We start from the raw sequence: 14,295 nt of genomic DNA, 5'->3' as shown, positions 1-14,295 counted from the left end.
ACCACATACACCCCACCACATACACCCCACTACATACACCCCACCACATACATCCCACCACCACATACACCCCACGACATACACACCACCAACACATACACCCCACCACATACACCCCACCACGTACACCCCACCACCACATACACCCCACCACATACACCCCACCACATACACCCCACCACCACATACACCCCACCACCACATACACCCCACCACATACACCTCACCACATACACCCCACCACCACATACACCCCACCACATACACCCCACCACATACACCCCACCACCACATACATCCCACCACCACATACACCCCACCACATACACCCCACCACCACATACACCCCACCACATACACCCCACCACCACATTCACCCCACCACATACACCTCACCACATACACCTCACCACACACATTACACTGTTTGTATGCAGTACTGTGCAAAAGTCTTCGGCACTTTTTTTTTCATAAAAACTTTGTCATAGATTTCTATTTTATGACTTCGCCATTATTGAGTCAGTATAAAAACATTTTAGAGTCCAAACATTTTTTTTTTTTCCAGCACAAAATGAAATGTTACAGGAAAAAAAGTTTGTATCTGAGCAGTATATTCCATAAGAGAGCACTTTTAAGATTAAAAAAGAAAACATAATGACGGCTGCTGGGTTTTGGTGTAAAATGAAGAAGCGATTGTGACAGTCAAAGTGTCCAGAAGAACTGTGGCTGGTTCTGTAAGATGCTCAGGAAAACCTACAGATCATTTCCACATAAAACTGACCTCACTGGACCTGAGACGGAAAAATATATTTTTTAAAGCAAAGGGTCGTCTCACACCAAATACTGACTGTTTCATTTATTACGGCTCACTGATTACTATTTATAGGGTTTTTTAAACGTTGAAACATTTAATTTCATTATTTTTAAGCTGTTTTTGGTCAACAGCATTTCTTTACATGTGCCTCAGACTGTTGTATTGGACTGTATATACTTAGCACTGTTAGCACTTTTGAGAAATGTGTACGTGTACATGTGTTTCAGGGGAAACTCTGTGCAGAGAGAAGGACGTATGAGTTATGCTGAGTTTGTCTGGTTCCTCATTTCAGAAGAAGACAAGAAGAACCCAACAAGGTAACTCAACAATGTGTGGTTTGGGATGGTGCAAAAAAAAAGCCAGAAGAGTAAATTCTAAAATCTGAGATATAACCAATGACAGAAACTATGTGATGTGTGTTTGTGTATTGTGAGTGTGTTAAAGATGATGATGATGATGATGATGATGATGATGGTTGTTTGTGTGCACGCGTGTATGTGCAGTGTAGAGTACTGGTTCCGCTGTATGGATCTGGATGGCGATGGAGTTCTGTCCATGTATGAGTTGGAATATTTCTATGAGGAACAGTGTGAGCGGATGGAAGGGATGGGAATAGAACCGCTGCCCTTCCAAGATCTGCTCTGTCAGATGCTTGACCTCGTCAAACCAGAGAGCCAAGGTCAGTAAGCGGTCAAAGGTCTCCTCCTGAAACAAGCAACCATTATGCTCTAATCCCATATGGTCCAATCCCACAGAAGTGCTACTGGAGCACAAACTGCTGAAAAAGTTAATGCTGCTGACAACAGAAAGGTGTCAGTCTATGAAGGTTCTCAGTCATCCAGGTCATCGTAATCCATAGGTGCTAAAGTAGGCAACTGGACTTGCTTGAAATCCTTGAAAAGCAAGTCCTGTTGCCTTCTTTAGTACCTATGGAGAAAGGTGTCACCATTCACTTTTTTTTTCAGCAGTTTGTGCTACAGTAGCTATTCTGTGGGATTGGACCACATGGGCTTGCCTTCGTGCCCCATGCGAATCAGTGAGCTTTCGACACCCATGACCCTATCGCCGGTTCACCAGTTGTCCTTCCTTGGACCACTTTTGTTTGGTACTAACCACTGCATACCGGGAACACCCCACAAGATGTGCCATTTTGGAGATGTTCCGACCCAGTCATCTCGCCGTCGCAATTTGGCCCTTATCAAAGTCACTCAGATCCTTACACTCATCCATTTATCCTGCTTCCAACACATCAACTTCAAGAACTGACTGTTCTTTTACTGCCTAATATATCCCACCCCTTGACAGGTGCCACTGTAATGAGATAGTCAATGTTATTCACTTCACCTCTCAGTGGCTATAACGTTATGTCTGATCAGTGTATATACTGTAATACTTTATAATGGCAGTGTGTGAGTAGTATAATGTTCATAATTATGAATATTGTGATATACAGTATATAGTGTTATATACTGTGATTCTGAAATCTATGTGTAGGTAAGATCACTCTGCGTGATCTGAAGCGCTGCAGGATGGCCCACATCTTCTTCGATACGTTCTTTAACCTGGATAAATACCTGGACCATGAGCAGAGAGACCCATTCTCCGTGCAGAAGGTCTGTCTGTCAGTCTTCAGTTCCCACCCTGTATCTGTCCATCTATATACTGTATGTCTGTAATGCACTAAAGTGTGTGTGTGTGTGTGTGTGTGTGTGTGTGTGTGTGTGTGTGTGTGTGTAGGATGTGGACAGTGAGGGTCCAGAGCCTTCAGACTGGGATAAATACGCATCAGAGGAGTACGAGATCCTGGTAGCGGAGGAGACGGTCAGTGAGCAGCTGCACGACGGGTAATCTCACACACACACACACACACACACACACACACACACACACACACACACACACACACACACACACATCATTCCAATGTCCTTAATTTAACACTGACATCTATCTGTTGTTAGCTGCTAATGTTTACCCATTAAAAATGCTGGCTAATGTAAGCTAGGATCACAGAGCCATCTGTTAAAAACACTACACACTTCACAACCTGCTGTAATGTGGGTTAATTCAGGGACAGATCCAGCCCAAGAATCTGACACATGCACATTTGCAGAAATATTTTCACTAATTTTACCAGATCACTATGGATTTTCACAGGGGCGTAGAACATGCCAAACCCTTTCCAAAGAGGGCAGCCATGGCCTGCTACAACCGTGGCTCGGCCAGCTATTTGCCCCTGAAGCCCCACGTGAGCGTGACTTGCTGAAAACTTTAATATGAATCCTGGCTCCAGCCGCACGTGCATGCCAGGGATTTAAAAAATTCCTAACTCAGCCACCCAAAGCCCTAGCCCCTCCAAGTTTGACATGCACCTCTGTCTCCCTGAGACCTTTCAAAACAGCCCAGGCTCAGCCCACTACGACCACGGCTCAGCCCGTTATTCGTGGCAAATTTTGAATTTTAACCTCTTTCTGGAACATTTTATTGGTTTGACTTACAACCCCGATTCCAAAAAAGTTGGGACAAAGTACAAATTGTAAATAAAAACGGAATGCAATAATTTACAAATCTCAAAAACTGATATTGTATTCACAATAGAACATAAACAACATATCAAATGTCGAAAGTGAGACATTTTGAAATTTCATGCCAAATATTGGCTCATTTGAAATTTCATGACAGCAACACATCTCAAAAAAGTTGGGACAGGGGCAATAAGAGGCTGGAAAAGTTAAAGGTACAAAAAAGGAACAGCTGGAGGACCAAATTGCAACTCATTAGGTCAATTGGCAATAGGTCATTAACATGACTGGGTATAAAAAGAGCATCTTGGAGTGGCAGCGGCTCTCAGAAGTAAAGATGGGAAGAGGATCACCAATCCCCCTAATTCTGCACCGACAAATAGTGGAGCAATATCAGAAAGGAGTTCGACAGTGTAAAATTGCAAAGAGTTTGAACATATCATCATCTACAGTGCATAATATCATCAAAAGATTCAGAGAATCTGGAAGAATCTCTGTGCGTAAGGGTCAAGGCCGGAAAACCATACTGGGTGCCCGTGATCTTCGGGCCCTTAGACGGCACTGCATCACATACAGGCATGCTTCTGTATTGGAAATCACAAAATGGGCTCAGGAATATTTCCAGAGAACATTATCTGTGAACACAATTCACCGTGCCATCCGCCGTTGCCAGCTAAAACTCTATAGTTCAAAGAAGAAGCCGTATCTAAACATGATCCAGAAGCGCAGACGTCTTCTCTGGGCCAAGGCTCATTTAAAATGGACTGTGGCAAAGTGGAAAACTGTTCTGTGGTCATCTCATCTCATCTCATTATCTCTAGCCGCTTTATCCTTCTACAGGGTCGCAGGCAAGCTGGATCCTATCCCAGCTGACTACGGGCGAAAGGCGGGGTTCACCCTGGACAAGTCGCCAGGTCATCACAGGGCTGACACATAGACACAGACAACCATTCACACTCACATTCACACCTACGCTCAATTTAGAGTCACCAGTTAACCTAACCTGCATGTCTTTGGACTGTGGGGGAAACCGGAGCACCCGGAGGAAACCCACGCGGACACGGGGAGAACATGCAAACTCCGCACAGAAAGGCCCTCGCCGGCCACGGGGCTCGAACCCGGACCTTCTTGCTGTGAGGCGACAGCGCTAACCACTACACCACCGTGCCACCCTGTTCTGTGGTCAGACGAATCAGAATTTGAAGTTCTTTATGGAAATCAGGGACGCCGTGTCATTCGGACTAAAGAGGAGAAGGACGACCCCAGTTGTTATCAGCGCTCAGTTCAGAAGCCTGCATCTCTGATGGTATGGGGTTGCATTAGTGCGTGTGGCATGGGCAGCTTACACATCTGGAAAGACACCATCAATGCTGAAAGGTATATCCAGGTTCTAGAGCAACATATGCTCCCATCCAGACGACGTCTCTTTCAGGGAAGACCTTGCATTTTCCAACATGACAATGCCAAACCACATACTGCATCAATTACAGCATCATGGCTGCGTAGAAGAAGGGTCCGGGTACTGAACTGGCCAGCCTGCAGTCCAGATCTTTCACCCATAGAAAACATTTGGCGCATCATAAAACGGAAGATACGACAAAAAAGACCTAAGACAGCTGAGCAACTAGAATCCTACATTAGACAAGAATGGGTTAACATTCCTATCCCTAAACTTGAGCAACTTGTCTCCTCAGTCCCCAGACGTTTACAGACTGTTGTAAAGAGAAAAGGGGATGTCTCACAGTGGGAAACATGGCCTTGTCCCAACTTTTTTGAGATGTGGTGTTGTCATGAAATTTAAAATCACCTAATTTTTCTCTTTAAATGATACATTTTCTCAGTTTAAACATTTGATATGTCATCTATGTTCTATTCTGAATAAAATATGGAATTTTGAAACTTCCACATCATTGCATTCCGTTTTTATTTATAATTTGTACTTTGTCCCAACTTTTTTGGAATCGGGGTTGTAGATTCTTTGTCTCAGGTCACGCTATACAAAGTATCATGAGAATACAGGTAATTAGGTCAGGTCAGCATCACTGCTTACCACAGGTGGTTGGATCCTGAATCATTGGTCTGTTGGTTGAGCGTGGCGATAGCCCATGTAGCCGGCTAGTGGTAAAGTAAACAAACGGCCCGTGAGCGATATCAAGTGGTGCACATATACACACATATACATTGCCTTGCAAAAGTATCCCCCCCCCCGGCATTTTTCGGGTTTTGTTGCCTCACAACCTGGAATTAAAATGGACTGTTTGAGGGTTTGCATCATTTCATTTACATAACATGCCTACAACTTTGAATGTGATTTTTTTTATTGTGAAGCAAACAACAAATAGGACAAAATAACAGAAAATTTCAACATGCATAACTATTCACCCCCCAAATGTCAAAACTTTGTAGAGCCAACTTTTGCGGCAATTATAGCTGCAAGTCGCTTTGGATAAGTCTCTATGAGCTTGCCATATCTAGCTACTGGGATTTTTGCCCATTCCTCAAGGCAAAACTGCTCCAGCTCCTTCAAGTTGGCTGAGTTCTGCTGGTGAACAGCAGCCTTCAAGTCTGACCACAGATTCTCAATTGGATTGAGGTCTGGGCTTTGCCTAGGCCATTCCAACACATTTAAATGTTTCCCTTTAAACCACTCCAGTGTAGCTTTAGCAGTATGTTTAGGGTCATTGTCCTGCTGGAACATGAACCTTCGTCCCAGTCTCAAACCTCTGGCTGACTCAAACAGGTTTTCCTCTAGAATTGCCCTGTATTTAGTACCATCCATCTTTCCTTCAGTCCTGACCAGCTTTCCTGTCCCTGCAGATGAAAAACATCCCCACAGCACGATGCTGCCACCACCATGCTTCACTGTAGGAATGGTGTTCTCGGGGTGTTGGGTTTGTGCCACACATGGCGTTTCCCGTGATGGCCAAAAAATTACATTTTAGTCTCATTTGACCAGAGACTCTTCTTCCATGTGTTTGGGAAGTCTGCCACATGCTGTTGGGCAAACTCCAAACATGTTTTCTTAAGCAATTATATTTTTCTGGCCACTCTTCCATAAAGCCCAGCTCTGTGGAGTGTATGGCTTATTGTGGTCCTATGCACAGACACTCCAGTCTCTGTTGTGGAACTCTGCAGCTCCTTCAGGGTTACCTTTGGTCTCTGTGCTGCCTCTCTGATTAATGCCCTCCTTGCTCGGTCTGTGAGTTGTGGTGGGTGGCCCTCTCTTGACAGGTTTGTTGTGGTACCATGTTCTTTCCATTTGATGATGATGGATTTGATGGTGCTCCGGGGATCATCAAAGATTTGGATATTTTTTATAACCCAACCCTGACTTATACTTCTCAACAACTTTTCCCCTGACTTGTTTGGAGAGCTCCTTAGTCTTTATGGTGTTGTTTGGTTAGTGGTGCCTCTTGCTTAGTGATGTTGCAGCCTCTGGGGCCTTTCAGAAAAGGTGTATATATAGTATATATACTAGATATAGACAGATCATGTGACACTTAGATTGCAGACAGGTGGACTTTATTTAACTAATTATATGACTTCTGAAGGTAATTGGTTGCACCAGAACTTTTTAGGGGTTTCCTAGCAAAGGGTGTGAATACATATGCACACACCAATTTTCAGTTTTTTATTCTAAATTTTTTTCATATATTTTTCTCATTTCACTTCACCAACTTAGACTATTTTGTGCAGATCCATTACATAAAATTCAGATTAAAAAAAAAATTTAAATTACAGGTTGTAATGTAACAAAATAGGTAAAAAGTTAAGGGGGGGGAATACTTTTGCAAGGCATGATATTTCTGACCGATGCACGTACATCAGGTGCATCGGTCTGGATCAGTCCCTGGTTAAGCAGTACCTGGTTAGCATGTGGGTTAGCTTCTAGCAGTTAGTTTAGTTGTGGTTTGCTAATAGAGTTAGCATTTGAAAGTAGACTCTTGTTAGACGCTAGCGTTTATAAATTAGCCATCAGCTTACTTTGTTAGTAGCTAGACTTTGCGGTTATGTGTTAACATTTGGATTAGAGATGTCTGATGTGCACTGATTAGTGAACACTGTGTGTGTGTGTGTGTTTGTTGTTGTTGCAGGTCTTTTGAGGATGACTACGAGTGTGAGGAGCTTCCTGTTACACCTGACATCGGAAACAAAATGAACAAACTGGTGATCTCTGATCTGTCTCCATGATCAACTTGAAGCTCACTCACAGAGGAAATACACACTTTTCTACAGTGCAGAAATGGACTTGTGTGTGTGTGTGTGTGTGTGTGTGTGTGTGAGAGAGAGAGATATCGTAAACTCCCACCAAGGCTTCATGTTCAGTATGTCTTAACCATTATCACAAACCAACTCCACTCCTCGTGATCTGAATAAAACAGCCGGCTGGTTCCATCCCTCATTTAAAAAAAAAAATAAAAAAAATATATATATATATATATATATATATAACTAAAAAAAGACATTATAAGACATGAGACAGATGCTTTAGGATACTTTATTAGGGTTCTGGCTTGAAAGGAACGCTGTGGTTGTCAAACTCTCACATATTATTTATTCTCATTGTTTATTCTCAGGACACTGATTGGACAGGAAGTAGAAAAGAAATCGTGAATCAAAAAGTGATTTCAGTCCGTATGGCTAACTGGCAGTCATTCTGTGATGTAAATTTGACTTACTGACACAAATTCTTCACATGTTCACGTTAATATTGTGAATTTGTGCCTTGTACGAAATGTCAAACGTGCCAGTGCAGGTAGGTACAGCTGTGAGAACACTGTTGCTTGGCAACTAGGAAATACACACTCCCCGGCCACTTTAATAGGAACGTGTTGTTGATTGTAAGATCCCTGTTCTTGGCTGCAGGAGTGGAACCCAATGTGTTCTTCTGCTGTTGCATGCTGAGATGCTTTTCTGCTCACCACGGTTGTAAAGAGTGATTATATGAGTTACTATATCCTTCCTGGCTAAAAAGCTCAAACCAATCTGTCCATTTCCCTCTGACCCTCTCTTATCAACAAGGCGTTTGTTTCCACCCACAGAACTGTCGCTCACTCACTCGTTTTTTTTGTTTTCTGCACCATTCTGTGTAAACTCTAGAGACTGTTGTGTGTGAAAACCCCAGGAGATCAGTAGCTTCTGAAATACTCAAACCTCACACTCATCTGGCTCAAACCAACACCCATACCACAGTGAGAGAACGTCACGCTTTCCAATCACAATTTTTCCCGTTCTGATGTTTGAACATTGTGAACATTAACTGAAGCTCTTGATTTGTAGCTACAGTACATGATTTGATGCTGTCAAGGGATCGGCTGATTAGAGAACTGCAGAAAACAGAACAACAACAGGTGTATGTAGGGGTGTTCCTAATAAAGTGACCAGTGAGAGTACATGCCAAAGATATGCTAGCGAGCAAACGAAAGACAGAGTAACAGCGAAAATGAGTCAGAATCATCCAGAACATCAACATTTCTCTCAGATGTGTTGGTACATTATTGAGAAAAGGAACCGTACAACTACAATTGTTTCGTTTCATATTTTGAAATGCTAACATCGGCGTTAACCCAAATCATAAACTCTTCACAAGTCAACAAGCAAAGCTCGATGAAGAAGAATTTAAATATGGTTCACTCCACATTTGAGTGCGAAAAGTGAGTGCAAGATAACAGTGCTACTAAGCAACTGAGAAATATACACGCCACGCATAAGCTAGATGTTTATAGATAAAGTAAAGAAATGTGGACTTTGTAAACTAGACAGAATAGTCAGGAACATCCACATTTCTCTTACGGGTTGATAAATTTGTGAGAAAAGACTCAATATGACTACAATTGGCTCCTCCCTGTTGAAAACCGTTTACATTACATGCAGCACTGAGCTGCTGGAAAAGTAGACAACTAGTGCAAATTTAAATGAGATACACTCGATGTTTGAGTGGTTAAAGTTGTGAGAACACTGTTGCTAGGCAACTAGGAAATATATACACTTGCTATAACATAGCCGTTTATCGGTAACATAAAAATGTAATGGTGGAAAAGAGCAAGAATCATCAGGAATGTCCAGGGTTCTCTCAGACGTGTTGGCAAATGACTGAGAAATGGCTCCAATCGAGTTGTTTCACTGAATATTTTAAAATATTAACGTTACGTTGCAACTTATAAACTTAGAGCTGTTGGAAATTTAGATGACTAGCATAAATGCTAGTATTTTTGAAAGAATTTGAGCATGGTTAAAGTGGAGAAAGTCATGAGAGCACTGTGACGAAGCAGCTGGGAGATCTGGACACCAATTAATGGCTAGCTAGTGATAGCTTGCGATGAACAGATAACGTTACTTATTTGCTGGTAGTCAATTCAGTTAACTAACTAGCTAGCTAGGCAAAATTAACATGACAGGTAGCATAAACAGGTGCTTGCTCCGTCTAGTGTGTTGTTGTACACAATTTTGATTATTGTATTTTGTGACTAAATTTATGTCAAAATTGGTATTCAGAACATGTTCCTAATTTACACCAAAAAATAATGAAAAGAATCAGACCGTAGTCGTGAGATTTGACGCCACAGGGTTAGCATAAAGCTGGAACGGTTTATTAGAATGTGCTTTCATGAAATGCGAGTGAAATGATGCACAGTAAATATTGCACATTACTACTGAGTGTTGAACCAGTAATGGCGATGTAGTGTGCTGGCTCCTAGTGGCCACTTCAGGTATTGCATGTTAAAATGAAAACTGTAGTGGAGACTCAATGTTGTTTAGTATTTTGTTTCTTCTTCTTCTTCTTTTGTAACTTGACTACAAACTGAAATTCAAACTTCACTAAACATTTCCAGTCACAATTTTACAAATGTGGGAACTAAAACAGGACGATCTTTAAATGTTTAGTGTAGACCTTGTATGTAGCATCGCCACATTGCTCAGTCTGGCTTCAATATGGCCACCTTTTTAACAACGAACTCATACAGGGACGTCTCTCCTTCCCAGAATTAGCCAAACTTTGCTTACATATTAGCATGCGAATTAACCGCTAGTGTTTGGTTTTGCTAGCACTTAGTGGTTAGTGGTTGCTATTTGTATTTATTTGCTAGCGTTTGGGTTAGCGACTAGCATTTTGATGTGTAGGAATGTCTGTGCACCGTGTGGGGGTGCTGTTAAGCCCACGACATGACAACCTTGTCCACGTTACTCTTGGTTGACTCATGCCATCATCTTAATTCATTAAAGTGTGTGTGTGTGTGTGTGTGTGTGTGTGTGTGTGTGTGTGTGTGTGTGTGTTGGATTAGCACTGCTGCTAACTCTAACTGTAACACACTCTCTCACTGTACACTGTTTTTATGTAATTAGTGTAATATATAATATATATATATAATTTATATCAGTGTTTCTGTGTGTGAGCGTGTGTGTATGAGTGGGTGTTTGTGAGTGTGTGTGTGTGTGTGTACCATAGTTGCAGTGTGTTTTCTAACAACCGCTGTAAATGCCTCAGTATTTTATTTTCCTGTATTTTTTGGCGTTAGTCTCTGCCACTGCGTGGTGGAGGCGGAGTTTTAAACGCTGAAAAACGGACAGATCTTGAACTGCAGTGTTTCTATGATGGTATGTGATGAATTCGGCGTCGCCAACAATCAGTTTTCCTGGAGCTTTCCCAGCTCAGTCATCAGGAGCAGAGCGATTAAACCTGCTGTAGTGTTACGCTGTTACTCACGTTAACGATCTATGCAAAACCCCACCTTGTGCAGCTGATTAACACCGGCTGTTTAACATCAAACTGTTAGTGTGCAACTTTATTCTGAGTTTTATATCATCATATATATATAGCTATATATAAATCTAAATATATTTCCATGTGTATTTTTTTTGTCTTGCTTTCAGACTTGACGAGGTTTCGCTCAGAGATGCCTCATGTGTTCGCATGAATATTTTTCCCCCCTTTAAAATTTTTTCTTTTGAAAATAAATAAAAAAGTTTTAAAAGCTGTTCGTTTATACTTATTTTTTTATTGTTTCAGGGTTTTTTTCTTTTTAACTGAAATGTCCTTACAGAGGTGTTGTGATGTTACATATACGCGAATAAACGTACACTACGTTGCTGATATTTAAGCTAGTAAGTAAGTATAATGTTATCTGTCATTAAGCTATGCTAATAATCTATAACTATGTTCAATTTTAAGTCCTAATTTATTATACTTTTTTTTTTTACTTTGACAACAGTAATGTTATTTAACTGATTGTGTTTCAAAGTTTACTGAGTCTCAGACTACGATCATAAAGCTGTTAAAATGCTAAGTAGTTCAGAGTTCAGTTTCTGGAATTAAAAGAAAACTCAGATGAACAAATCCTTGACGAGAACTGCAGATGAAACTTGGCACTGCAGCGCCGTCTGGTGGTGGACACAGAGTGCGGGTTGAATTTGGTGACTTTACTGTAATGCGAATGATTGTGATGTCATACACTTTACTATAGTGGAGCATAAACACAGTAAATATTAAACAGTAATAGCTTTACTCCTGTGAGCGATACTAAGGTTGTATTCAGAGGTGGGGAATAACGTTTACTCAGGTACGACTCATCAATAGTTTTAAAGCTATACTGCCTTTCAGATTTTTCAAATTTAGGTCATAAATAGAATTTTCCCCGACACCCAATTATTTTTGTTTAGTGACTGAAAGCTACTGGATTTGAATCACAGACTTCCAATTTTATTTGTTTTTTTATAGAACAATTAATGAATTTATCTCCATGTGGTCCTAAATTCTCAGCTATTTTTTCCTGCTTCACCATGACCCAATACAAGATACTACATCATGCATCACGTGGTGGGCTTTCCCCGTTCACGCAAGGCATTGTGCGATACAAATTTGAAACAGGAGAGAAAAATGGAGGGCGTGAGTGTGCAAATGAAACGTGAAAGACCAACGACAGTAACGGAAAGCCAGAAGAAAAGACATTATGTTCTATACAAAGGAAAGGAAACGCAGGACCAAACTAATAACTGTGGATGCCAGCTGCTGTAAAACCCAAAAGAAGAAGAAGAAGGTAAACCTGCGCATGCGCACACGGACTTCCTCTGTCTGCTTGACTGCGCGAAGCGAGTGATTTCATGCACATTATTTGCTTTAATCCCCTCAAATTAAATAACTTCCCAGCCACAGAATGGCCTGATATTTTGTGAGATATTACAGAAATAAACAGATATCACAATCACCACATTTCAGACGCAACTAAATTTCACCGATTTTATGAAATCGAAAGGCCGTCTAGCTTTAATGCAGAATACTTTTCACTTTTACTCAACTACATTTATGATTTTAAATATTGTCCTTATACTACAGTGCATTACACTACACTCTTCTCACTACTTTTAATTAGCTTATTAAATCATTTTTATCCACAGATGCACAACTTCTACGACATCAACTGCTCTGATACAGAGTTCGAACACATGATTGGACAAACATAAATAAAGACCAGGACTGTGTTAAGTTTTAAGAGATTAAAGTTTGGCATTGATTTCAGTAAATGGATGTGAAAGAAAAATGGAAGCGACGCCCAACACGTAGAGTTCAAGGGGGAGATAGGGAGAAGGGAGGCAGGACTGTGACAACTCAAACCAATTCCAAAATGTTCATCTTTCAATTCTGCTTCCATTGATATGTTACATGATGGGTATGTCTCATAGTTTTCTTTCAAACTTTCATTTGTTTGTTTGTTTGTTTGTCTGTCTGTCTTTTAACAATCTAGCATCTAGACAGTTGCACCGATTGACTTCAAATTTTCAGGGTAGGTGGGCAATGCTCCGTAGATTACCTGATTAAATTCTGGGGGTAATTGGGTCAAGGGGAAGGTCAAGGTCACTGGAAAGGTCAACCTTTTGGTCAAAATAACATATTTTCCATTATAACTCAAAAACAGTTGCCGATAGACAGATGTTTACTATTACAAGCATATAGGAACTCCCATATGGCCTTTTATTTGGCACCATGATCTTTGACCTTGAGTGACCTTGAAAGGTCAAGGTCACAGATTTTCAGAGGGCTGTAACTTGAAAACGGTTGATGGTAGACAGATATTTACCGTTATCAACTTACAGGAAGTGCCATATGGGCTTTTATTTGGCACCATGACCTTTGACCTTGAATGCCTTTGAAATGTCAAACTCAAGGTCATGGATTTTCATAGGACTATAACCTGACAGCTGATGATTGAGAAATATTACCATTAGCAACATATAGGTATAAAATAAGTGCTGCCTGGCGAGGTTTGTTTTGCCTGACAACACTTGTTTTCATTCAGTTTCACTGTTCATCAATTTTAGTTTATTCTGCACACACACACACACACACACACACACACACTGTTCATTTTGGGCATAACTAATATTCAGCATAATACATTATAAATGTAATAAATCATCATGTGAAGTTACTACTTGAGTAGCCATTTTATGAGATTCTTTTTTTCCTCATACACAAGTCATTATTTTGATAAGTATTTTACTTCTACTTGAGTCATTATTATTAATTTGCACTAGCAGTGGTAGCGCAAATTGTTACTCTCACTCAGGATCTTTCTACTTTATTATTATTATTATTATTATTATTATTATTATTATTATTATTATGTTTTTAGGAGGCTATTTTCCTCTCAGTTTTCAACCAATCATCACCAAATTTCACATGATGAATAGCTCTGGACTGAATTAAGTTGCTATGACTTTTGGTGCTGATCTGGATCACCAAACTAGAATGATCCATGAAAAACAGGCTTTTTTCCTCGCTAAGTGTCATTCTCTGTCTCTTACCCTTCCAGATCTATAGGGTGCGATGACCAGACATCTCCGTTTGTAACAGCTAGCGCAAATCACTGTGACTTAATCACAGTCTCTATCTAGTTATTATTATTATTATTATTATTATTATTATAAAGTAAGAATACATTTACTTGAGTACAGTTTTTTCTT

At 40.6% G+C, this 14,295-nt stretch overlaps 1 protein-coding gene across 2 annotated transcripts in view; it reads left to right on the top strand.

Annotated features, from left to right (window-relative positions):
* The window catches only part of ppp2r3a (protein phosphatase 2, regulatory subunit B'', alpha), a 143,002-nt gene extending 131,691 nt beyond the window's left edge, over window positions 1-11,311 (top strand). For both annotated transcript variants that reach the window (XM_060897933.1, XM_060897934.1), the window contains 5 exons: window positions 1,042-1,131; window positions 1,318-1,493; window positions 2,309-2,427; window positions 2,552-2,658; window positions 7,431-11,311. In XM_060897933.1, the coding sequence (XP_060753916.1) occupies window positions 1,042-1,131; window positions 1,318-1,493; window positions 2,309-2,427; window positions 2,552-2,658; window positions 7,431-7,527 (589 nt within the window). In that variant the 3' untranslated portion in view covers window positions 7,528-11,311. The remainder of the gene's footprint in view (window positions 1-1,041; window positions 1,132-1,317; window positions 1,494-2,308; window positions 2,428-2,551; window positions 2,659-7,430) is intronic.
* Window positions 11,312-14,295: the final 2,984 nt, after the last annotated feature.

The sequence above is a fragment of the Neoarius graeffei genome, chromosome 17, assembly GCF_027579695.1.
Source record: "Neoarius graeffei isolate fNeoGra1 chromosome 17, fNeoGra1.pri, whole genome shotgun sequence".
Taxonomy (NCBI): domain Eukaryota; kingdom Metazoa; phylum Chordata; class Actinopteri; order Siluriformes; family Ariidae; genus Neoarius; species Neoarius graeffei.
Note: the sequence above shows the minus strand (reverse complement) of the source record. Positions and strands in the feature narration are given on the sequence as shown.